Genomic DNA, 26,530 nt, shown 5'->3' with positions numbered 1-26,530 from the left:
GTAGCTTAGTCAGTTAAGCGTCTAATTCTTGATCTCAGCTCAGGTCTTGATCTCAGGGTCTGAGTTCGAGCCCCTCGCTGGAGCCTACTTTAAAAAAAAAAATTGTCCCCACCCCTATGTGTCTTACTTAGGAGGCACCGTTACAGGAATTTTCAAAATGCCCTTCTAGTGCCCAGGGCTAGCCAGAATAGCTGAGCCATCCCAGTGGGGCTAAGCTTAGACAGGAACCCATGTGGCCCCTGGTCCTTGCATGTCCCTTTCTTGAGAGCTCTTCCCCTCCGCCCCTCCCCATACATTCAACAAGATGTTGCTTGTCAACATGGGGGCGCTGGGACGCAGGCCGGTGGGAGCACATCCTTTCTGCTGGCCGTCACAGTGTGTTTGCTGCATGACTGAGCTGACAGGCTGTGGGTGACAGGATGATTCGAGGTGGCGCTCGTGTCAGACCCAGCATGTGTGCAGGGCTCTAGGCTCTCGAAGGTCGCTCTCACCCTCGGGCTTAAGCATCTGTGCGGACCTGCCTCCCTTCAACAGCACTGGAGAGCGGCGAGGAGGCAACAAGGGCATTCACTGTGTGCCCCAGGGCTGGCCCCTCGGGTGGTCACCTCACCCCTGCAGGCTCTATACCAGGTGTTCGCCAGTCCTCTGCGGAGGGCTAGGCCTGGCCCTTACAGAGGCTTTGGAGAATCTCACTCCATGACACAAACAGACCTTTGCAGCAGATCTCATGCCCCATGAGGTAAGCCCCTACTCTCTCAGGCCAGTCTTCTGCCAGATGGATATTCCTTGTGAGATTGGGAGCGCCCTTCTGGCTCTGCCCAAGGCTTCTCCCCTGTCCTGCCCATAGGTGGGGGTGTGTGGAAGGAAGGGTAGAGTCCGTGTGGAAGAAATCACATTCTAGGAATGCAGTGATTACAGCAGAGGAGTCCAAGAGAAGACAGACACAGAAGGAACATATGTTGGTGTACGCTGATGCTATACAATTCTGAATGGCGCTTTCATGACCAGGAAATGAAGATCATTCACACTTTTCTTAATGTTCTGGGCAGGATTGGCATCTATGGTCATCATCGACAAGAGCAGTAACGATCCTGGAGAGAGTCCTCAGAAGCCGTGTTCACAGGTGGCACGATGGATTGCAGACTGGCAGAGTCATTACGTAAACGGTGTTAGGGAACGGCAGAGGCAAAGGGATGGATGGTGTTTCAGTACAGACAGGTCACGGAGAGTCCTGGCTCCATGAATAATAACAGTATTGCTCCCTTTTTCTCGTGGCGGGTGATATAAAATTACTCAGGAACAGTGCACTTCCATAATAAGGAATAGACAGAGATGGCACGTGGAGACTCTAAAGAACTTTCTCAGGTACTGACTGGAGGAGACATACCCATTATTCTGAGCCTTGTAAATCTCTAGACCTCATATGGGCCTATGAAGTTTGCAATTCGCCTCTTCATCACATTGTTTATATAGGCAGAAGCCCTGCAAAAAATAACTCACCTGGGGCTCTGGAAACTCTAAAGAAGGTAGCCCTAGGTAACCTTGTTCTAGAAGCATCCCATCCAGTTTTGAATGGCCATCGTCTCTTCTACCTAACAACGGAGGAAGAGAGCAGCCCCGTGCCGGCCCTCCTCCGACTATTGGTTTTGGCTGTGCAGTCACGACCCAAGGAAGTAAGACAAAGAGAGAAATCCCATGGGGCATGGCAGCACTAAAAACGTAGTTAATACCAGGGTATGAAGACCTCACTGCAAAGGTCTACTGATTTCGATTACACTGAATCTTTAAATCAATTCAAAGTAAATCAACACGTCAATAATACTGGGTTTTCAGTCCTCGAATACTGGGTCTCTATTTACGTCTTCCTTAGCTTGAGCCATGTTTTGTAGTTTTCATTATAAGGGTCTTACATACCTTTAGTTATTTCGCTATCTAAATAATTTTTGTTGCTACTCTAATCAGAATTGATGTTATTCCCTTTCCAATTGTTCTTTCTTTTTCTAGTTTATCTCTTGCTGCGTAAGAAGCCACTCCAAAAATTAGAGGCTTGAAATGAAATAATCATTTAGTATCTCATGGTTTCTGTGGACCAGGAATTTAGATTAGGACACAGTGAGAATGGCTTGTCTCTACTTGTCTGTATCTTTACAGACCTTTACAGGTCTTTAGCTGAAGACTCAAAGACCGAGGGGCTGAATGAAATCGCTGGCAGCTTAACGGAAACTAGAGGATACACTTCCAGGGTGACTCACTTACATGGTTGACCAGGCGGTGCTGGCAAGTTGGTTCCCCTCTCCTTGGGCCTCGCCACAGGGCTGCTCAAGTACCCTCCTGATGCGTTGTCCGGCCTCCCCCAGACCAAGTGATGCAAAAGAACAAGGCCGAAGGAGCAGTGCCTATTATGACCTAGTCTCAGAAGTCACACATTGTCACTTCCACCACATTCTATTCATTAGAAGCACATTATTATGATCAGCCCACATACAAGGAAAGGAAATTAGAATCTATCTAATCTATCTAAAGGGAAGAATGTCAAAGAATATATGATAATTTTAAAACCATCACAGTACAGAAATACAATTTTTTTGTATATTTACTGTGTATCCTGAGACTTTTCTAAATTCATTTGTCAGTTCTAACAGCTATTTTGTAGAGTTCTTGGGATTTTTCTGTATACATCATCATGCCCTCTCTGCGTGAAGACAGTTTTACTTCTTGCCCTTGTATGTCTTTGTTTTCCTACATGATTGCACTGATAAGACCTCCAGCACAGTGTGGACTAGACGTGGCATGAAAATCCTTTGCTAGTTCCTGATCTTAGGGGAGAAGTAGTCAGCATAAAGCATGATGTTCATTGGAGGTTTTTGGAGATACCCTTTATAAGTTTAAAGAAGATCCCCTCTCCTCCTGTTTTCTTTAATGTTTTTGTTTAATGCATTTTTGTGAAATTCTCAGCTTCTATTAAAATGATCATATGATTTTTCTCCTTCATTAATATGGTGAGTTCTATTGGTTGACTTTCAGATGTGAAACCAACTTGGCATTCCTGGGATTAACCCCATTTAGTCATATTATTCTTTTTATTTTTTATTCAACTTACTAATATTTTGTTAAGAATTTTTTCATTTATATTCATGAGAGATATTGGTCTATGGTTTCCTGTAATTGTTTTGGTGTCCCGGTAAACCTGTCCTTATAATCTGAGTTTGGAATTATTGTTTTCTTCTGTATTTTCTGAAAGAGTTTGTGTAGGACTGGTAATATTTTTTTTTTCTTTCAATGTTTAATAGAATTCATCAATTAAGGCATTTAGATATGGACTTTTTGTTGGAAAGTTTTTAACTATGAGTTCAGTTTCTTTCACTGATACAGGACTATTCAGTTTTTTTAATTGTTCTTGAGGCAGTTTTCAAAATTTGTCTTTCAAAGAGTTGTTCATTTCTTTGAAGTTATCATGTTTATTGACATAAAGCTATTTATAATATTTTCTATGAGCCTTTTGATGTCTGTCTGTGGGATCTGTAGTGAAGTTCCTTTCAACATTCATGACACTATACCTTCTTTTCTGTTATTCAGTCTAGCCTGAGGTATGTCAATTTTACTAATATCTCCAATAACCAGATTTTATTTTCATTGATTAGTTTCCTATTGTTCGTTCATTTTCCTCCTCATTGATTTCCATTCTTATCTTTGTCATTTTCTCTCTTGTACTTTGCACTTCATCAATTTTTTTTTCTAACTTCTTAAGGCAGAATCCTAGGTAATTTATCCTTCTTGCTTTCTGCTATAAGAAAATAAAACTATACATTTCCTTCTAGGCACTCCTTTCAGTGCATCTGACAAGTTTTGGTATGTTTTGTTTTCATTTTCCTTCAGTTTAGAATATTTGGTGATGTCTCACATGATTTCTTTAACCCATGACTCACTTGGAAGTATATTGTTATTTTCCGAAAATTTGGACACTTTCCGGATATCTTATTCATTTCTGTTCTGAGTAAGCTGTCTCTCCTGTGAGCTTTCCTCGTACTCGATGCATCATTTCTTCAGAGCCCGTACTCATATTTCGTGTTCATTTACTCCACATTCACCCCGTGCCCCCAGGACCAGCACATAGCCTTGCAATGATTGGAATCGTCTCTCTCCGTACTGCTCTCTCTCTTACAACTTTGATTTGAAAACAGGAATCCAAGATGTCCAGGAATTATTATCGAGACATTTCCCATACAATCCTGTATGGTCAGCACAGAGGTTGGACCTTGAAGCGACTCGCCTCTGTAGCCACCCTGATTACAAATGACTTGAAGAGGACCTAACTAGTTTTATGGGGTTTAGGCAGCACTCAAGTTTCAAACAAATTGCTATAAAGTTGTTTGTGCTCAACTTGTTATTGAAATTTAAAAAACCCAGTATTCGTTTATCTCCTACTTATGTGCCTGCCGCTGTGACTGATACTACGTTAAGCATTTGGTGTGTGTGATGTCATTTAATTTTCATGAAAACCTCACAAGGAGGGTATTGTATCTGCATTAAAAAAAAAAGTTCGGAAAAGTTAAATAACATGCTCAAAATCACCAGACTCAGGGGTTGGGGACTGAGTTCAAACGCAATATATCTGACTGTAAACACCCGTTGTTTGTTGTTGTTGTTGTTGTTGTTGTTTCAGGAAGGGTCCAGTTTGCTTTTAAGTTACAGGGTTAAAACTAAAAAAGAGCCAGGAGCTCCAAGGCCCTCCCAGGCATGCCACGGGGGTGGAGCTCTTGCTGGGGAACAAAGCTGGCATCCATTCAAAGTGTTTTAATTGAGGATTCCAGTAACAATGATTCCTAAGTGGCTGAGTCTTCAAGCTGAATTATCTGTAAGTGAGGTTCTCTAATGCACTTAGTGTGTCTCATCAAGCCTGCAGGCGTCCCTCCTTTGCATAACATCCAGGCATCCCATCACCTCCCTCACACACATATACACACCCCTCAGACTTAAAATTCCCAGGGGAGCTTGCTAAAAAACGCAAATTCCAAGTGCCATCCATGGAAATTCTTACTCAGTTGGTCTGGGCTGGCGCGTTTGTAACAAACATGCCAGCAGGTGATTCCAACACACCAGATCCAAGCCCGTCCACTGAGACGCTGGCAATTCTACGGGTCTGCAGCGAAGACTTTGCTCAGCCTTTTCTTGATGGAAGTTCAAATCCTTGAAAGAAGGTGCACAGGAAGAAGAAAGAAGAGTCTCTGAGCTCCAAGAAAATGTAGTTGCCTCCCTCATAATCCATAATGTCATCACCTTCATAAGTCACAAAACTGCCTACTTCAAGTACTAAAATTTCTTTTACTAACTCCACATTACGTCCTTTATCTCGGATCCTTGCATCGTCAAGCTGAAGTACATACACTCCGCGAGTTAATGCATGCCAAGATTTATGTCTTCTGCCTTATTTTAAAAAGTAGAACCAAGGCAAGAAAAGAAATAAAAGTAGAACAAGGGCACCTGTTTCGAAGGATTATAGATAGATTTTACGGCACTTCATTTCTTTTTTCTGAAGTACTTTTCTTTTGTTCTCGGCATTGTCCCGGGACACTGCTGCCTTCCTGTGCCCAGGCCACACCTGTCTCTCCCCCTCCTAACTCAGGAAACTTCCTCCCTTCTATCTTAGAAATCCCACTCTACTTTCCATACTTGTGTAAGGTGATTTTCCCCTACTCCACCCTGTTTACACCGGCGACTCCCTATGACTCACTCTCTTTTTCATTGTTTCTACTGTATTTGCTCCATTGCACGTGTCGTTAAGTGTTGTTGCCATTTGGCAACAAGAGGACACATCTGTCCCCATCACATTCGTCAGGCATAGGGTGTAGTGGAAGAGGCGTGTGTTGAGAGTCAGTCTTAGATTTTATTCGCTTTAAGTGGCTGAGTGTTGTTTTTTTTAAAAAGAGCTCATCGAAGTGCCATGTTTGTGAAGATCAGATGACAGTGTCCATCCTTCTAAAGCAGATATTCGGTGTCTGGTAGGTACACGGTCAGGGTGAGTCACCGCTCCCTTCTCTTTCTTCCTTAGATTTAACAGTTAGTTAGTGAGTGCCTACTATGTGTCAAATCCTCTTCTCGGTGCTGGAGTGAACAAGACAGAAAAAGGCCCTGTCCTGATGGATCTTACCTGCTATGGGATAGATGGGAAAGGAAACAGGAAACAAATTCATAGAAAGTAAATAAGTTGAGGATCACTATTGAAGAGAAGCAGATTTCGTCTGGGTGTGGATGGTGACAGAATGTCGATGAGCTACAAAGCCGACTTGTTGCTGGCCACTCGAAAGAACCTTTACGAGACCCACTCGCTCCTTTACTGCAGGGTCCTCAGTCTCTGCAGCTCGGGCTCCTGCGAGTCTGAATCCCCCACGGCTCACATCCCGGCTGCAGGATTAGGCAGAAAGGGGATAATCACTGGAAGGAGAGGTGGAGATTGATGGGACCAGTTAGGATCTTGGCAGGAAGACAAGCAAGTAAATGGCATGCGGGAAGGCCGGAAGACGGAGTCCCTTGTCGAGCAGGCAAAATAAGTGGCTGTCAGACTTTGTGTCCTGGGATCGCAGGGCGCCCCCCGGGGCTTCCCTTGCTGAGGGTGAGGCCGCAGGGAGCAGCCCGAGACCAGAGGTGCTGGTGGAGGCTCTGCGGGCAGCCGAGGGGAGCAGGGAGGGCCGTCAGGGCATGATCCTTTCGGAAAAGCTCCCGAGGGAATTCTGAGACGGTCTCCGAACTGGGAACTCCTGCACAGTGCTCGGGATATACTCCGTGTGTAACCACACCAAGGCAGACCGCCCAGCACAGGCCGGCGCCCCCCACACTGCCCCTCTTCCGTAGGGGGAAGAGGCTAAGCAGAGAAGCCGAAAGCATGGTACAGAGTTATTTTGTTTTTCCTTGGAAGAGGGAAGGAAGAAAGCGTTCCCAAAGTGTCAGATCCACCTGTGTGAATATCAAATGGTAGTAAGACCTTTTAAAACAAAATATGTTGTATAATTGGATGATTATCATTGTATCGGTTTGCTTTCTCTGTATAAAGAATAACCTTCAAAACTTTGTGGCTGGAAACAATATGTGATTTCTATTGCTTTTGAGTCCACAGGTCAGCTAAGTGGCTCTTTCTAGACCCCTCAGCTCTCACGCTCAGGCATCCGTGCTTGGCCGTGCAGTGCGTGTGCAGCTCTGCTGACGTTGGAAGAACTCCCTTGCACGTTTGGGGGTTGGCGGGCTAGAACTTGACCTTGGCTGAGATGGTCGGTCCCCCTCCACGTGGCCACTCTCACAGAGACCAGGCTCAACGGGGCTTCTTTACAAGACAACAACAAGGTTCCGGGACAGTAAGCAGAAGTGGGTGAGGTTTCTTGAGGCCTAGCCCCAGAACTGGCCCATTCTGTTGGCTGAAGCAAGTTCCACATGCAGCCCAGGTTGTGGAGATGGGGAAAGACACATCTTTTGATGGGAGATGCTGCAGTCACATCGCGGAGAACACGGCGGGGTGGCGTGTGTGTGAAGAAACGCAGCACAGCTCTTTTTATAAACACGAGCCATACTCCTGATGCTGAGATGTGTGTTAGTTATGATCTTGGTCGGCACTGATTCTACTCTTTTGGGAAGAAATGAGGGTGTTTGGTCTTTGGAGCCTCAGAGCAGCTAATTAATGCACTACGGGAATGGGCTCCGTTTAAAGGCACCTGATAGGATAACAAGGCTACGTTTTTTCTGGGTTGTACTTAGCAAGAGGTCTAACTGGCATCTGAGGGTAGTGGTCTCCGGTTATTTTTGTGAGTCAAGTGACTTGTTTTAAGTCTTGAGATTTATTAACTGTCAGGGTTCCCTTTTATTTCTTAATTAAATTCAGCAATGACATGTTATTTGCAGGCTGGCTTTCATACTTGAGCGTTTCACTTCCCCCTGATCTAGAATTGTCTGCCTTTCAAAGCTGCTAATGACAGATAAAAGCAGGAATATAACTCAACACTGCCTGAGAACATTTGTTTCTCTTGTAATGTTCCAGGACTTTGAACCCACTTGGCCTTTTCCTTTTTATTTCATCGTAAACTCTAAACCATAGAACTAACCATCTTGACTAGAGCTGTTTTGCAAGCCAGTTCATTCTCTTTGTTCCAGAACTCTGGGTGGCCTACGTTTTTCCATCTTTAATGAACAGTCTTGCTCTTGGATGAACCACGGCTCCTTACATGTTAGTGGCAGTCACTCACACATACTAAAGGACGCCTGCCCTCTTGTGTTCATTGAGATTGCTACAAGGAGGGAATTAGCAAGTTTATTATGCCAGAAATACGACATTCCTCTCTGTGGAGATGTTCTCCCAGAGAGCCTGCCCAAGGCTGCCAACTACGGTTGTACGGTTTGAAGACTGCAAAATGACCCCAGCCCGAGAGGCGAATGAACGGTCATTGAAATCCATCCCACACTTTGCTTGTCAAGCCGTGCATCCAACGTCCAGGCTGTATCTTCCAAGAGGAGTTGGCCCTTAAAATTTCACTCAAGGGTGCCATCAAGCCTTATCCCACCTGGAATGTGCAATCTTCTGTCATTTATACAGATTTCTGATAGGCCAACGACAGCCTTGTGGAGGTTCATTATGAGTTAGTTGGACACGGCCCTCATCGTGTAACTTTCCTACTCAGAAATTTCCAGAAATTAAAATTACACCGTTGGCGCTGAATGACATCACTTAGTCCCAGGTTATCAGAGGAAGGGAATGAGGAACAGAGAGATAAAATAAGAAGTGCCAAATTTGTGAGCTGCAGGGCAGGGAACTGAAATGCAGGCTCTCTGACTCCCATTGCACCTCTGGGGTCTTATCTGTAGCTTCAGGTGATCCCGTTATTTGACTGCACCCTAGCCATACCGACCAGGCCTAGAGGAGATGCACAATAGCTTGTTCATTGAATGAATAAATGAATGAATGTCCCACTATATTTTCTTTTTTTAAACTTGAATTCCAGTGTGTTAACATGAAGTGTTACATTAGTTTCAGGTGTACAATATAGCTATTCAACAATTCTATGCATTACTCGGTGCTCATCACAAGAAAAGAATCCCCATCACCTCTTTCACCCTTGCTCCCCACCCACCTCCCCTCTGGTAACCATCTGTTTGTTCTCTGTAATTAAGAGTCTGGGTTTTGGTTTATCTCTCTTTTTTTCCCTTTGTTCATTTGTTCTGTTTCTTAAATTTCACATTTAAGTAAAATGATATGGTATTTGTCTTTCTCCGACTTAATTTCGCTTAGCATAATACACTCTAGCTCCATCCATGTCGTTGCAAATGGCTTCATTCTTTTTGATGGCTGAGTAATACTCCACTGTATATACATACCACCTCTTCTTTGCCCTTTTGTCTATCGATGAACACTTGGGCTGCTTCCATAATTTGGCTATTGTAGATAATGCTGCAATAAACATAGGGGGCATGTATTCCTTCGAACTAGTATTTTCATATTCTTTGGGTAAATATTCTGTAGTGCAATTCCTGGATCATAGGGTAGTTCTATTTTTAACTTTTTGAGGAACTTCCACACTGTCTTTCACAGGGACTGCACCAGTCTGCATTCTCCACATCTTCACTAATACTTGTTGTTTCTTGAGTTTTTGATTTTAACCCTTCTGACTGGTGTGAGGTGGTACTTCCTTGTAGTTTCGAGTTGCATGCCCCTGATGCTGAGTGATGTGGAACATCTTTTCATGTGTCTATTGGCCATCTGGATGTCTTCCTTGGCCAACTGTATTTTCTAATGTTTCTTTGCCTCCACCTCCCCAAACTTCCAAACTCCTACGCCACTCTATCCCTGCTGTACGTCTTTGTTCATGCCTGTGGTGATCCCTGCTCTCTCCCGAGTCAGCTCTTTATCTTTTTTTAAGATTTTATTTATTTATTTTGGAGAGAGAGAGCGCATCAGTTTGGGGAGGGGCAGGGGAAGAGGGAGAGGGAGGGAAAAGAATCTCCTGGAGAGTCACCGCTGAGCACAGAGCGCTATGCGGGCTTGATCTCACAACAATGAAATCATGACCTGAGCCAAAACCAAGAGTCGGTTGGTTAACTGACTGAGCCCCCAGGTGCCCCCTAGTCAGCTCTCTTACAAGCTCCCAGACTCAGTTCCAGGTGTACTTCGTCCGTGAAGCTTTCCTCCTCCAGCCTTCATTAAGCCGGAAGAAGGAGAGCCGTGAAGGCTGAGCAGAGGTATTCACACTTAGCGGAAAGAGCGCGGGACTGGATCAGGGACCTGCACGCCAGGCTCAGGTCTGCCAGCAGCTGGCTGTGTGGTCCTGGACAGGTGCCCTCACCTCTCTGAGCTTCATCTTGTTCTTCCTGATTACAAAGCTTCAGCTGCACTGGTGTTTCTCCATGTGTGGCCTGCACAGTGCTGGTGAGGTGATAGTAGGTGGTTTGTGGGCAAGTGATTTTGTTTTAATGTGTTTTCTGAAACACATTAAACACAAAGCCAAAACACTGGCTTGGATATTATTGTATGTGACAAGTTAAGTATTTTAAGTTTGAAAAGAGAGTTAATTTAAGGGAAAAAATAGTAAGTAAGTAATAGTACAAGCGATCAGACATGGCAGAAATGATAAGATGGTATAAAAATGGTGTAAGTTTGGGAAGCACCAGAGGACCTTTTTACCTTGCTCCCTTCTAACTCGCTCACTGGGTTCTTCTCTGATGTTTCTTCACCACGGACAATTCGTCCATCACAACTCATTACTGGTGACAGTATATCCTGTGTCATTGTTACAGCTATATCTGATAATACTCTGATTTCTACCACAATCATCACAGCATAAAGCACAATATAGGCCCTTAAAAAAGACTTGTGGCTTCACTGATTTCCCTGTATTGCTGCCAACATGTATAAAAAGCATGGACTGACCCAGAGTGTCAGGATCCCAGTTTCAAAACCATGTTTACTTATAAGTGTAGATGGTTTTCCTCTTTCTAAAAATCACTGTAGACTCATTATGTAAAATTTGGAAAATACAGAAAAGTAGAAAGAGAAGAAAGAAGACATCCATAATCTTATTATCCAACAATGAACCCTGTTAATACCCCTCCCTAATTATAAGTTCTCCTGCAAAATCCTAGTTAGTGGGGATCTATTTCTGTTTATCATTTTGGAAAATTGGTATAGTCCTGATGTAATATATTTTTATCGTCTAAATTATAAAATCAAAAATATCAATAAAGAATCTAGGATCAGAGGTCCACTGGCCCCTTTTTATAAGCAGCTGTTAAGTAACCACCGCAGAGCTGAGCCCAAACCAAGAGAGGCTACTGCAGACCAAGGATCATAATAACGGATACTGTCTGCAAAATGCGTTGTGTCTACAAAGCTCTATACTGATAATGTTGGTCGGATATACCAGCTATATGTATGCTGATTTGTATATTTGTCTCTCCTGTAGGGTTTTTGGAGTCTCTGGATGACTTTTACATTCTTAGCAGTGGTTTGATATTGCTACAGACCACAAACAGCGTGTATAATAAGACCCTACTCAAGCTCGTGGTACCCCAGTCTCTCCTCGCATGGCAAAGAGTCCGTGTGGCCAATATGATGGCAAATGATGGCAGGCAGTGGGCGGAGATCTTCTCAAACTTCAACTCTGGTAAGTGGCCAGCAGAAGAGCTTTTAGGCAGGTACGTAGGTCTAGATTTCGAGTTAACCAGTAGAGCCGTACCCATACCCTACTTCGTGTCTCCCAATATTCCAGGCACCTACAACAATCAGTACATGGTCCTGGACCTGAAGAAGGTAAAGCCGAAGCACAGCCTTGACACAGGCACTCTGTACGTTGTGGAGCAAATTCCTACCTATGTAGAATATTCCGACCAAACGGAGATTCTACGGAAAGGTACTGTCTTTACACCAGAGGTCTGGAAGTCTGATGAGTCTGTGGGTGTGCATGCGTATGTGGTGGGGAGTGTGTGGGATGGGACCGTACGATGGGGAGGGTGTATGGTGGGGAAGAAAGGATGGGGAAGCCATTGCTAGTTACGCTGGGAAAGAACTACCAGCTTCAGCACGACATGTAAAACTGCCCCTCAAACTCTTACATGACATTGTATAGTTTGGGACAAAGCCAGGCATTTATAGTCTTAGGACTTCTCATAGCCCTAATATTACCTTCTCTCCTGGGTTCCTGGGTAAAGCCTTTAGTCAAATTCAGCAAATACTTACCGAAGTGCTTCCCTGGCCCAGGGACTGGAAAAGCATGGCTGCAGGTACAAATCTCCGACCTTTAGAAACTCAGAAGTGAGGCACGTGAACAGCCATTAGAACCCAGAAGGAAAGAGCGGTCGTAACGTCCGCGGCACCAAGCTCGGGGTGGGGGGGGCCCGCGGTCAGTGGGAGGATCAGAGAAGGCGGGTCTGGAGGGCAAGACCAGAGCCCCAACGTTTGAAGCGTGGGTTTTAGAGTGACACCGCCTTGATTTGAATCTCTGCTCCTCAAAACCTCGGGCAAATGATCCACTCTCTCCAAGCCTCACTTTGTCCATTTCAAAATTTTTTTTTGTTTTTTTCCTAGCAAACTTAGTAGCAAAATATGACCTGACCTGACCTCATTTCGGTAGCAAAAACGACCCCTCTGGTAGTTTGGCAGACTTGAACGATTTAGTCTTTATTTCCTCTCCTCCGGGGAGACTACACAGAAGGCTACAGAAGTTCCAATGCCTCTGATTATGAGGTGTGGCCCACAGAGACCGCAACGCCGTATGTAACATGCACACCCCGTTCCTGTCCTAAAATCTGCAAACCCTGAGTTCTGAATTATCTGGCCTCCAAGGGTTTGGGATGTGGGAGTGCGGACCTTTGTAATTTCAGCAAGTTGTCATGAGAACGAATTGCGATAATTCTTGTAAGTTCTTGAGCACATTGCTGAAACAAAGCAAGCACCCTTATCTTGCATCGCACGGTGTGTGGCCCACACAACAAATGTGCATATTAGTTGAATAAATGAGAGTGAAGATGATGTCTGAGTGACGGTTAAAGGTCAGAAAAGAGCTCAGCGATTTGACAACGGGACAAGGTCTAACAAAGGGAGGCCTGAAAACCGTGGTGTGATTGAGAGCCTGTTAGCTCGAGATAGCTAGAGGAAGGGCTGTGAAGTGGACGGTGGTGGTGAGGGAAAAACATCAGCCTCTATAACCTGCCAAACAGTTTAGAAAATGGGAGTTTTCAAAAAGGGAGACTAGCCTGGAAGTCAGAGAGAAGGGGGGAGACTAATTAGGAAGCCGTTGCAATAGATCAGCTGATAGATGAGCAGGAAGGGAACCAAGGGAAGATATGGACCCCGGGAATTAGGCCCGGTCCGCTCCCAGGTCCCAGACATACTATGGTGACACCAACCAAATGCTCGTAATACTCAGAAAACAGTTAGTGAAGGTGGAGACTTCAGTTGCCGAAAGATCAGATACCACCAGGTCAAGAGAGACGTTAAATCATTGGCGGTCACTGGTTAGGGTGGCAATTCAAAACTGGGAAGTCAGCAGTCTGACCCTGAAGGCTGGCCCTTCCAGCTCGTAAGGGCCTGATAAAATGGGCAGCCTCGAAGGGGAGATGTGTGTTAAAGGGCACAGATGATGCAAGGCCTTTTCTTGGACTGCTGCTGATTATAGAATGGCAGGCCGGTTCTTTGCCATCTCGTTCCTAGATCCCACGAAGAAAGCTACCCTGAGACTAAAAAATATCTGACGCTCATCTGTCTGTAGCTGTTTTGCCGGCGGTGGGAAGAACAGAGTGTCGAATTCATTGTCTGCTCTATACTAGTAGTATATAGTAGAGTATAGTGGGGCCTTCTACTTCCGTTCTCTTGTTTGATCTTCATTAGTACACTTCCAGATAAGTAGCATCGTTACCATTTTACTGTAAAGAAAGAAAGGCTCAGAAACATGTGATTTGCCCAAACACTTACGTGATATCATATAGCCATTATAATAAAAGACAGAAAGTTCCACAGATCTCCTAGAATTTGGAAGCGGCTATGGTATATTGCTGGAAGTCCTTGGTCAGAAGGGAGGTATTGGGCATCTCTGAACCCTTATCTCTTTCTTATAAGGAGGGATGGGAATGCTTATATACATCTTTAGGTTGTTGTGAGATTATACAAGATTATCTGTTTTAAATGTTTTTGTAAGTCATGAAGCTTTATGAAAATGTGAAGTGTAAAGCAGCCATTTTGATTTCATTGGAGCTGCATTCACATAAAGAGAAGTATAATAATTATAATAGTTCATATTCATCTAATGCTTACCAAGTATTAGACGCTATTGTAAGCAGTCCATCTGTTTGAACTCATTTCATGCTCATCATCCTCCTCGGAAGGTAAGTACTTGCATTGTTCACATTTTATAGATGAAGGAACTGAAGCCCAGGGAAGTTGAATAATTTGTCTAAGGTCACATACCCAATGATGGCAGAACCAGGGCTTCAGATCCAGGCAGTCTAACCCCTAAGTCTGTGTATAACCTAGCTATACTGTAGTAACGAACGTGATTTTAGCCTGTCATTTCAGTGTTGTCTTTATCTCAGTTCTTCCTGATGCTGGTCTTTTTCTTGTCATGTTTTTAAATCTCTGTAACCTCACCCCTGAGTACGGGATCCTATAAAGCATTAAAAAGGGAGAAAGGCAGACAAAGGCCAAGACAATATGGGGGTGGGAAGTCAACCCTGAATGGTGGAGGAGTCCATGTTGACTAACTGTCCTACAGACAATAGCCAAGCCACTGGAATCGGGGCTGTTCCTGAAATATCGATGGTACTGGAGCTGTGTCACGTGTCTGATGCTTAGTGACGAATGCACTCTATGGCCTTGGCACGCTATGGAGCTTGGGATGAAGCTAAGCCTTAAGGAATGCTTACGAAGAAGTTAAAGCCTGCTGGAACCTTAAAGATCATCTCCAATCTCCTCAAATTATGGATTCTCCCCTTCCCTCTCCCTGTTAAAAAGAGCAAATAAAGGTTAACTGCCTAAGACCTGGTGATTCAGCCCTGAGCCTAGACTTCAGGTTTTCTGAACTCTAGGTACCGTGTTCTTCCACTGTCCCGTGATTGGCACCTGGCCACACTGTTAGGGCCACGCTGTGAAACTGTCTCTTGGCATTTCAGGAACCAGGGGCACTTAAAACCAGCTCCCCAGACCGCTCCGTGTTACACTTTGTTATCCAAATCATAAGGTTATTTTCTGGTTAATAGATTGCTTTAAGAATTTTGGGTGAAAACCAAAGAATTCTGATGCTCTTCTTTCCCTGATGGAACCATCTAGATGTATACTGATTCTGTAAATTTAAAAGGATCGGTTTGAAGGCCAGTGTTCACATTCAAAGGTTTATTTTCTTTATAGTATCATTTTGCAGTCACACACCTGTGCCGATTTCCAAAAGAAGCTATCGCTAATAACATGCTTTTGTTCCATCTCTCTTTTCTGTCTCCCTGTCAATCTCACCTTCCTTCCTTTCCATCCCAAATCAGGATACTGGCCCTCCTACAACATTCCTTTCCATGAAAAAATCTACAGATGGAGTGGCTATCCAATGTTAGTTCAGAAGCTGGGTTTGGAGTTCTCCTATGATATGGCTTCACGAGCCAAAATCTTCCGGCGTGACCAAGGGCACGTGACTGATATGGCATCCATGAAATATATCATGCGATACAACAGTACGTAACACATTTCTCAAGAATCATCCCTCAAAATTCCTTTTCTTATCCATGTAAGTTTTCTCACGTAAAGAATCCACCTCTGTACTACAAGGAATTATAAGAAGTTGTTGAATTAAGTATTTAGTATTCAATCAATACTATACATATTTTATACTCAACAGAATTTTGTCCTCTTTTATAAAATGACAGGGAAGAAGATGCTACAGATTTTTTTCACTGAAAAAAATAATATGTGAAACACAGAAGAAATAACCCATACAGAGTACTTTCTTTTTATCCCTCGCCCTCAACCCAAACATTGGTTTTCTTCCAAGGACAGAAGCAGCTAATACAACAAAAATTATTCATAAATACTTATTTTTGATGAATAGTATCAAATTTGTATCTATTTTGTTGGAAAACAGTGACGCACATTTATCCTTTATTCACTCTTCCATCCACTCTTCACTGTGCAAGGTTCTGGAGAGCTGCTGGGCCAATGAGGCCACTGGGGGTGGGACTGTCTGATTATCTAGACTTGAACAAGTCCAGAAAGCTTCCTGTGGGCAGGTGTATATCAGAACAGCCAGTGCTCACCGTCTTCCCCATCACTGTTTCCTCCTAGATTATAAGAAGGACCCTTACAGTAAGGGCGATCCCTGCAATACCATCTGCTGTCGTGAAGACCTGAACTCACTTAACCCAAGTCCTGGAGGTTGCTATGACACGAAGGTAACATGCAGTTGGCTTTTGAATTTAATTTTCACCTGCATCTAGGCCTGTTCAAAGGCAAAGCTGCGGAGATTTTTGCGCATAAAGCACAATATTGTCTCTGACCTTAAATTCAATCAGCTTTCGCAGATTCTGGCGGTAGGTCTCATTGCCGAACTTTAATGCCCTGCTCTGCCGCTTAATAGTAAATTCCATCATCTTGGAGTGTTTGTTTCCTTATCTGTCAGTCAGACATAACAGCACTTGCCTTATGGGATTGTAGTGAAGAATAAATATTTAGTATCGATGTTGTGTTATTTATAAACGTACACCATCGTGATGATGGTGATGATGTTGATGTCTTAAGTTTTACCAGACTAGCCCACAGTCCAAAGAACCTATTATTGGGAGCAGTGTGATTTCACATTAAACAGGAACTGAATTTAGCTTAAGGAACAAGTTTATTGGACAAGCACTAAAGAGTTTTCACCATGGTAGAATTATTAAGTGCTGTAATGCATCTCTTATTATAGGTAATAAATAGGTATTACTTATTTGCAGCAGTGGGCTGAAGCCAGCTCCTAAGGGCTTGTGGGAACCAATTGTTAAAGTCAGTTCACATCATGTGGACAGCTTGAAATCAGCCATGAAGGAGTCTTTACACCACGTAAATCTGCGAACACTACAGATCAGGGTCTTTTTTCCTCAAAGAGTGGCCATGCTACTGGATTTGGGGTGGCCTGAGGGTGCAAGTTAGCCATGTGGTTGGTGGAAAAGAATCATTCTGCCACATTCTTTTGCACTCCTGGTTTAGGCATGTCTTTTTGTTTGCACTCTCAGTCCTAAATTCTGAAGAAAGTCTGTTAGAAGTGGAGTTAACTGTTAAGAATGCTCATCTCCCTACACATAATTTTTTCTGTCAGCCTAATGCCTAAACAGAAGATGAAAGAATAGTCTAGTTCCTACTCAAGCTATTTTTTAGCTATATGATGATACCAAAGCTCCAGCTTTAATGACCCCCAATATGTTGTGTAAAGTAAAATTTAGTGGATGTAGAGAACCTGACACACATGAAAGCCCAGTGAATGTTTATTTCTTGTTAATGGTATTTGCAAACATTCAGTAAAGTGTGCAAGAAGTGTTACAGCCATTCCCAAATACACAGAGAATTACCTCTGCTTCCTTGCCTGAGAGAATCCAAGCCAACCTTCCACTGCCAAATTTTACTTTCTTCTGGAGAGAGGAGTCTGACAGTTTTTCATCAAAAGAGTTTCTGTTGAAGGGTATACTTAATTTATTACCATTTTCCTTGAGCCATTTTGATTATGTGGAAAATCAGAAGTTATGAGACATTTTCTTCTTTTTCCTCTAAGGTTAAGACCTGCTGCTATCCAGTGTTTAGGTGCTTCTGAGAAACACGGACCTCGTGTTTTGATATTGAGTTCCTTCTACTTTAAAAATGCTTGTTACCGCCCTGATTAATTAGCTCCAGCATTTGCTCTCATTAAGCCTCATGACCACTCTTCTACGAAGTACGGTTATTAAAACCCTTTCACAAATGAGAAAACTGAGTCCTATAGGGGTTATTTTTAAACAAGTTTTGGAGCTAGAATTCTGAATATGAGCATTCTGACTCCAGATCTCACACTTTGGCTACGTTAACGCCAAACGTTAACTTCTACTCAATTCATATCTGAATACCAAATGGTTATGGAAGTACATGTTGTTAAGCTTGCAAGATTTTATTTTAAAGGGGAACTAATATTGTGACTTTAGGAAAAGAGGACAAAAAAACACCCCACAAGGGAAAACAGGAATCTAGTTTTTTCCAAATGGTTTTCTAAAATGTCCATCTCTTCTCTTTCCAGGTGACAGATATCTACCTCGCATCAGAGTACACAGCCTATGCCATTAGTGGTCCCACAGTACAAGGTGGTCTCCCTGTTTTTCACTGGAACCGTTTCAACAAAACTCTCCATAAGGGCATGCCAGAGACCTATGACTTTGATTTTATTACCATGAAACCAATTTTGAAACGTGACAAAAAATGAAGGAGGGAGTTGAGGGAATAGAAGGGAATAGAAGGTTGCAAATAAGATTCCAAAGGCACTATTTTAGCTATGTTTTTCCATTCAGAATTAGTCTTAATAAAATATTAATAAAAATTCAGTCTGTCACTTTCATTTTCTGTTGATTTTGTAGGTTTTTTTTTTTTTAAGATTTATTTATTTATTTATTCGACAGAGATAGAGACAGCCAGCGAGAGAGGGAACACAAGCAGGGGGAGTGGGAGAGGAAGAAGCAGGCTCATAGTGGAGGAGCCTGATGTGGGGCTCGTTTCCATAACGCCGGGATCACGCCCTGAGCCGAAGGCAGACGCTTAACCGCTGTGCCACCCAGGCGCCCCTTGATTTTGTAGTTTTTTACAACAAACATTCACTCCAGGGTGACACACTGTAGCAGAAATATTCTAGAAGATAAATAATACCTGGCTTTAGCATACAAGTTTATATACAAGACGGTAGTGCAGAAACTGCTCACCCAGATCTGTATTCTCCTTTCATGCCTGGCCACATGGACCACAGCTCCCAGGTTCCCCTAGATAGCTGTGCCATGTGATGGGGTTTTTGACAAAGGAATCTGATACTAGTGTCACTTCCAGGCCTGGCCCCCTAAGAACCTGTACTCCTCCATGCTTTTTCTCCTTCCCCTGGCTGGATATACTAATGACAAAGCCTTAGGGGGTGGTGGAGCTTCGTTTTCAAAGGAACCTCTCTAATAGAAAGAAATACAGTTAGTGATTCTTCTGGTCATTAAGAAGCATGAGCTGAGTCTTTTTGTGGTACAGTCTAGGCACACAATATAACCTTAATGTGGTCTCCCATTAGTTAAAAGCATCACATCTAATCTGGGAGCAAATCTACATAACTTCTCTTTCAAAGCTAGAGAATTTTATGTGGTTTGAGTGCTGTGGTATTGCCAAGTGGGTTAGATAAAAACCATATTATACAGTATAATGGATGATTCTTCACAAGGTGAGAGACTTCCAAAAGCAACACAAGGGCTAAGAATAATTAGAATGAATGAGAATACTCAGAATGTTAAAAACCCAGTAGTTTATTTCAAAGTATAAATTTCAGGCTTGCTGGACAAAATCCCACTACAGTTAACACTTATACAGACACCACTCTACTGTACATTTAAAAAAGAAAAAAAAAAACCCACAAAACCTCCAAAACCTAATAAAAATAGGGCAACTTGCTATAGCCCAGTTTATATTAGACATTAGGAAGGTCTTACATTGTCTTATTATTTACACTTTGAATTGCAATAAAGAAAAATCAGGATGCAAGTTTCCTACAAAGGATTTCTTTTTATATTTAATTTTGAAATGGCTGAGAAAGTAATGAAGCCAGGATCCCCAAAAGAGGTTTGATTGCCCAGTTACCTTATTTACAAACAAAACTAAAAAAACAAAAATAACCCCCCCTGCCCAACATTTAAAATAAATGATGGGTACTTAGCTGACTACAAATTAAAAAAAAAAAAACAAAAAACAAAAAAAAATTACGTAGCATGATAAAACTATTTGAAGAAGAGAAGACAAAACATGTGTTTTATCATTCCTCCCCACTGGCTGGCCCAAGGGGAATGCATTTTAGGAATTAGTTCTAAGTCTGCCACACTAACAAAAACACTTCATGAGATTGTTCTTTTTGTCTGTCCAAAAATTTTTTAAGAAGTGGGAGAGGGGCATCACTCAGTAAATAATAAGGAAGACAGAATCCTACACTCGTTTTAGATAGAATTATTTCCAACAATCCAATATTGGGGCATGGTTTTTCTGGAAATTAGAATAAAACAGGCCAATGCGTGGTCAACAATGAAATTAAAATACGAATAAGTCATATGATTCTGAAATAGCCCAAGAAGGAAAGTTGGGGAGAACACTTGAAAGGTCTTTTCAGTACTCTAATGTGCTAAAATCACAGTGTATCAAAGTAAGAGAAGAGGATACCACAGGCATTATTTTGTTAATCTTGTACAGTACTGGAAAATTCGCGGAACAAGATAAATGCATATCATGCAATACTAACATTCACCTTGCTGCATAAATAATTTGGAAAATGTAAGCAAAAGAGCAAACGACAAAAACTAAGTTAACACTTACTCAATACAGTTAAGAGAACTGTATAGTGCAGCCTGCCTAAGCAATTTTGCAACAGACGTACCAAAAATTCAAAGCTCCTTGCTTTCGGTCATGTTTCCCAATATATCTTTCATTTATTATCCAGCAATGGGGGTGGGGCGAGTGGGGAACACTCTGTGAGGCAAATGGCATCCCAATAAATATTCACTTTCCAAGGAAGAAAGCTGTACTCATCACTTCTCTCATGAACATCTATGGTGTGAAACAGTACACAATATTCTGCATATTTTAAAGTGAGTCTAGGGAAACAGGGATATAGTTACCTCATAAAGCTAACAGTTAACAACAGATGTTGTCTTTGTACTTTGTAAATTTACTGGCAAGAACATAATTGTAAAAAGAGGCTCACTTACACTTAAAACATGGTGAAAATTACTCTGACCAAATGCAAAACAGATTAACAAACGTCACCATTACCTTCAAATGCCACATGAACATCCTATATTTCAGGCTGAAATATCAGAAGCTTTCAGGATTTCCAATAAGGCAATACTTACACAAGTACTGTCAGGCTGAAACTGTAGCAAACTCGCATTCCCAAAATGGGATAATCAAACTTATTTGTAATACTTTGTGACAAGGTACCATGGAGTGTGAACTGCTACAATATAGTCTTGTAATCAGTAGCTATTTCTAGTTGAGTCCTCATTCTCTTTCCCAAAAGAAACAAAAGAAACAGAAAGTCAGAGCTCATCAACAAAACCTGCCCAAAATAAATGCCTACTGTTCTAGCCTAACACTTTTCAGTAAATTCAATAGAGCTGTCGCCTCCTATAAATCCCATGGCATGCTAATTCGAGGAGAACATCTCATAATATACACTTTCCTCAAATAATTACAGTCTCTCTTTGTACCTTCCTTCCACCATCTGGGAAAAAAAGTTTTATTTTGCTGTAGTAAATGTATTTTTAGGGTTACTATTTGAGAATTTATTTTTTTCTTTGACAGAAGACACATAATATAGGCTAAAATAATATTTTCATTCTACTGGGCTTTCTTCACCTGATTATAATAATGCTATGAAAGCTTTAAAAAAAAAAAAGACTAGTGAATATAAATAAAAACATTCAACCAAGGGAAGCTTTTCTAGGCTAGGTAAGCAATTGTCATCACATGACCATAGAACCGGCCAATAAAGAACATTTTTAATTGAACACGGGCTTTCCATTCTGTAGACAGGAATGATCTTGAACACATAATCAACAATGCAACCACTGCAGGTAAAAACATATACATGCAGATATAGATAGGTGTTCATACATATCTAGAAGATCATTAGTTTCTCCCTTTTAAAATTTTCATTGGCATGACATTCACAATTTCTTTTATCATTAGTCCTAGAATAAGTAACATCTACATAGTTGGTTGGCAAATTGGATTCATGAAAACTTTAATTCTCACTGTGGTCTCATTTTCTGAAAGTGAAAGGAAGGTTCTGGAGCACTTACATTTGGCAATCTGTAGGCTTTCTTCAGCATCAATCAAACTTCACACCTAATGTGACAGTATACTGACCGGTGAAGTCTCTAATGAGAGTCTCTTCACAACTAGAATGCTTCCCATTACAAGCCATCGAAGCTGCAAACAAGGCAGCATTAGCAGAAGGGATAGCTCCCTCCGATAATCCCAAGAAAAATTAAAAACGAATTTGAGAAGGTAGGAATATGAATTCAAATATGGTGAGGGAAGATGACTTGAAAAATTATTTCACAAACTCCATGAATTTCTTTCAAACTATTCCAACCATACTCTCATCCCCAAACTTACCCTCTCTCTCCTGCCCTGAACTACTTACACTTGAACACCTACCTGATACCAGCAGAACTGGCACTCATACTGAATATCCATGATCTGAACGGAATTTGATTAACTCTGAACAGGAACAGAGACGCACAGAAAGTATTGTCTAAGTGTTACATAAAATAACCCCCAAGGATATACTTTAAATTCTATCCAAAGTTGACAGAGGGTAAATCAGACACAACTTGGCACCATCAACACAAAGTTAAAAAGGTTAAAACAGAAAAACAATGATATGAGAATAATAAGGAAATAAAGTTTTCCCTTTGATATTTTAGCTCACTGTATTTTTACTACGTATGGGTGAAAAAGTGAACTAGCACTGCTTTCATAATCTCTAACACAGTATACAACATAAATTCTAAAATATGTTTGAAGGACAATTTTCTTACACAATATGGTCTTTCTCCTCTTGGTCCATTTTACACAGTTAATTTAAATAGTGACCAAAGATAAAAGCACTTATGTTCTTAGAAGAAAAGAGCAAGTCAAATTTTTAGAGTTAAATGTAGTGATGCCACTGGTAAGAATATACCTAAAAGCCTTGGTTTAAAATTGACTTGAGGGGAATGTACTATATTTAGTAGAGATGAAGGAGAAATGAAGGGCAAAAGGCTGAAAGAGAAGATCGACAATGGACAAATGGTCATGTTTATTTTTGTAGTTAATCTTTAAGGCACAAAATAAATGTAAGAGCCAGATTCGGAAAGAGGGGCCAATGCAGATCTTTTTTACCTAATTAACAACCAAGAAAAGAAAAAAGACGAACAGATCCTTTCCTGTGTTCAAATTAACCTATTTTAAACTATTTAACCATTTTGCTTTTTCTTTCTTTCTTTGGGTTTTGTTTAGTTTCAGTGTAAGTCATTTAGCTATGAACCTACAGATCCCTCAGAAGCAGAATCATGCCAGTTACATACCATACCTCGGATCCCTTGATCTACTTTATACTTGAAGAGAGGTAAATGCGAGAATGGAAATGGGAGATTCCACTGCAGTAAACATATAAATAGGGAAAAACACACATAAACACCCACACATATTCCCCAGCCTTAAAACTAAAGCAAGGTGCACATTTACATTTCAAAACCTTGAAGCTTCAATTGTCCAGGAAAAGATTCTTGCTTTATGGGCTGTTTATTTCACCTCTGATTATAAACAAATGTAGTGTATATACACACCTGTCCAAGAAATCTTGCACAATGTGGATTTTACAATGGATATCATGCACAAGATTAAAACAAGACCAAAAAGTGGAACTTGGGAAGAGGAAGAGATAAAGGCTCCAAGGTTTAACTGTTCTGGGAAGAGGAGATCACATCTGTTGACTGAGGATCACAGAAAGGTCCAAAACGTCCATAAATATCCTTGGCTCGTACTGCAAAGTAGTATTTGCTGCCAGATACAAACTGGGTGAGAGTGCATGCCATAGGCAAGGGAAGTGCCTTTACTTCTCCAATCTTTTTCCACTGTGAGGGCACAGTGGCACTGGGCTCCTCATGGTAAGCATAGAGATGGTAGCTGTCAACAGTGGCACAGCTTCGATCTACCTCCAAGACACTCCATGACAGTACAATGCCATTTTGACTTTGAACTCGTGCTAACTTCAAGTGTGGCTTCTGAGGCAGGGATGTGCTGGCAGCTTCTGGGGGCAGACGCTGTGGCTGTGGGGCTTCTGGTAAGGGTGCTGGGTGCACAGGGCGTGGGGGCTCCTAACAAAAGAAGAGTTGTGTTGATATAATAATGATCACAGAAAGGACTATTTCTGAATGCTAGAACTAAAACATCTTAGACGTCAGAGAGTCATCATTTTACATCAAGAATACTAAGAAATCCCAACTACTGTACCACATTTGGCTAGCTCTCTTTGATTTGTGGCCAGTCATGCCATAAACAGTGGTGCTCAGGTTACTCCTATATACTTTCTACATCTAAAATACTACGCTTTCCTTGAGAAAGAAAAGCCTTTGCTGATGGAAAATCATTCTGACAGAAACTAAAACAATTACCTATCTCTTACAAAATAATTTAACTTTAATTATCTATACTACAGATTCTCATTTTAGAATAATGTAACATTTTTAAATATCATGTGGCAGTCCACTATATGTATGTAATTTGAGTATTCAACTCTACTTTCATTTTTAAGCCATTTTTCCACCTAAGGACAGTAGCGTATCATAAATAAGCACATTTAATGCTGAATGTATATTATGTTCTTGGTCAGTCTGCACAAAAAAGGTGACGTTTAAGTTGGACTATGAAAGGTAAGATTTAAAAATGAAGAAATATTGTGTACCTTTCTGCCAAAACGTAAAGCACGAAATAAGGGCATGGGGCTATAGGAAAGTAAGGGGATTTATGGACAAAAACCAGTATTAAGTTTTACTTAGACATAAGGCATATGAATAGGAAAAGAAATTTAGAAAGGTAGGGTAAGGCCATATGATGAAAAAGCATGAATATTAAGTGTATGAATTCAAAGTGACTTGTTTCTAACACTGGATATTATTATTATTATTATTATAGCTAGGGTTTTTTTTAAGATTTTATTTATTTATTTATTTGAGAGAGAAAGAGAGAGAGCATGAGCAGGGGGGAGGGAGAGAGCGTAAAGCAGACTCCCCACTGAGCAGGCAGCCTGATGTGGGACTTGATTCCAGGACCCTGGGATCATGACCTGAACCGAAAGCAGACACTTAACGGACTAAGCCACCCAGGCACCCTATATCTAGGTTTTATTAAAGATTACACTAATGGTAATTTTTTTCCAAAAAGATTCAAGTGTGAGCCAGGAAAAAGGGATATGGAATGATCTCTTTTCCCCCAAGTGAAACATGTCATTTGCTCACTGACTTTAGACTGAAAATCACGAAAAAAAATAAGATTTCCTTAAATAAAACTCATTTAACAAGAACTAAAATTCATTTAACAAGAATATGCATTTCATAAAATGGATAATTTACATACACTAAACAGTGAATTCTGTGAAGGTCTGATGCTATCTTTTTAATCTCCATGCCCTGTCAAAGCTTAGTAGCAGTAATGTACACATAGTTCGACCTCAAAAAGCATATGCTGGATAATCTCAAGGAATGCAAATCCGCTTAAATTCATATGCCTAGTGGAAAAAGTTCATATACATATCTGGAAAAAGGTGGAATCCACAGTTAAAAAGCTAAAATGAGTATAAAGTTAGAAGGAAAAAAAATCAAATTTAAGTAAAATATTGAAAGCTGAGGAAGCAGAAGTGATTTGAATGCTGGCCATGTTGCTGTATTTTCTCTCTCAGATTATCTTTTTTTTTATCTTAAGTGATTAGTCGCCTAAGTAAATAACATTAAATAAACATGCAGCTAGCAAGATCCAAGAGAAGATGGCTGAAGCCATGAATCTGACTAGAGTATAGGAATTTAAGGAGTTTGACAACAGCTTTAATGGCTGTTATATCCCTTCTAATTCTTAAAATTCTAGGATTCTGAATCTGCTCATATCCTGAAACTAAGTCAACCGAGTTTTGTTTTTTCATTTCTGCCATTGCAATGGAGGGTTTTATTCAAGTTTTACAAATAAAATAACACAACAGGGATTCTGCTTCAAAACAACCCTGTGTATACATGGGTTGTCAGAGTAAGTGGGTGGCATTATATATGAAAAAGATTAGCCATATGCTGGTAAGTCATGATTGATGGGTAAGTGGGAATCATCAGAGTACACTCTCTATTTATATATTTGCAAATTCTCATTTAAAAGCATTTTTTACATTAATTAAAATACAATTTTTTAAAAAGTTCCTCCTGTGAGATACACAATTTATTATAAGACAATACAAATGGGCTCCTGTTTTTTTAAAAAAAAGCTCTTGATAGTTCATCAAATTTGTAAAACTATGGTATTAGAGATTTTTACTCTATTTTTTGGAGGAATATGGAATGAAAGAGATTATTTGTAGCTGCAAACAACAGTAATGGTACATTCACCACATATTCTAATAGGGCCAGATCTGAAACACTAAAACCACTGTAGGTGCTGGGATCAGACAACCTGTGTTAAAATGGCTCTGACATTAGCTTGGGTAATGACACTGAGTAACCTGAGTAACCACTTAACATCTTTGTGACACAGTATCCTCGTCTATCAAAA

At 41.2% G+C, this 26,530-nt stretch overlaps 2 protein-coding genes across 7 annotated transcripts in view; one reads left to right on the top strand and one right to left on the bottom strand.

Moving 5' to 3' along the window:
- The window catches only part of PLBD1 (phospholipase B domain containing 1), a 55,827-nt gene extending 37,285 nt beyond the window's left edge, over window positions 1-18,542 (top strand). For both annotated transcript variants that reach the window (XM_026502375.4, XM_044385217.3), the window contains exons 7-11: window positions 11,436-11,636; window positions 11,742-11,882; window positions 15,499-15,684; window positions 16,292-16,398; window positions 18,246-18,542. In XM_026502375.4, the coding sequence (XP_026358160.2) occupies window positions 11,436-11,636; window positions 11,742-11,882; window positions 15,499-15,684; window positions 16,292-16,398; window positions 18,246-18,428 (818 nt within the window). In that variant the 3' untranslated portion in view covers window positions 18,429-18,542. The remainder of the gene's footprint in view (window positions 1-11,435; window positions 11,637-11,741; window positions 11,883-15,498; window positions 15,685-16,291; window positions 16,399-18,245) is intronic.
- A 936-nt stretch (window positions 18,543-19,478) lies between these two features.
- The window catches only part of ATF7IP (activating transcription factor 7 interacting protein), a 113,692-nt gene continuing 106,640 nt past the window's right edge, over window positions 19,479-26,530 (bottom strand). For all 5 annotated transcript variants that reach the window (XM_026502378.4, XM_026502376.4, XM_048216719.2 and 2 more), the window contains exon 15: window positions 19,479-24,099. In XM_026502378.4, the coding sequence (XP_026358163.2) occupies window positions 23,680-24,099 (420 nt within the window). In that variant the 3' untranslated portion in view covers window positions 19,479-23,679. The remainder of the gene's footprint in view (window positions 24,100-26,530) is intronic.

Source organism: Ursus arctos, unplaced genomic scaffold, assembly GCF_023065955.2.
Source record: "Ursus arctos isolate Adak ecotype North America unplaced genomic scaffold, UrsArc2.0 scaffold_26, whole genome shotgun sequence".
In the NCBI taxonomy this organism is placed as follows: Eukaryota; Metazoa; Chordata; class Mammalia; order Carnivora; family Ursidae; genus Ursus; species Ursus arctos.
Note: the sequence above shows the minus strand (reverse complement) of the source record. Positions and strands in the feature narration are given on the sequence as shown.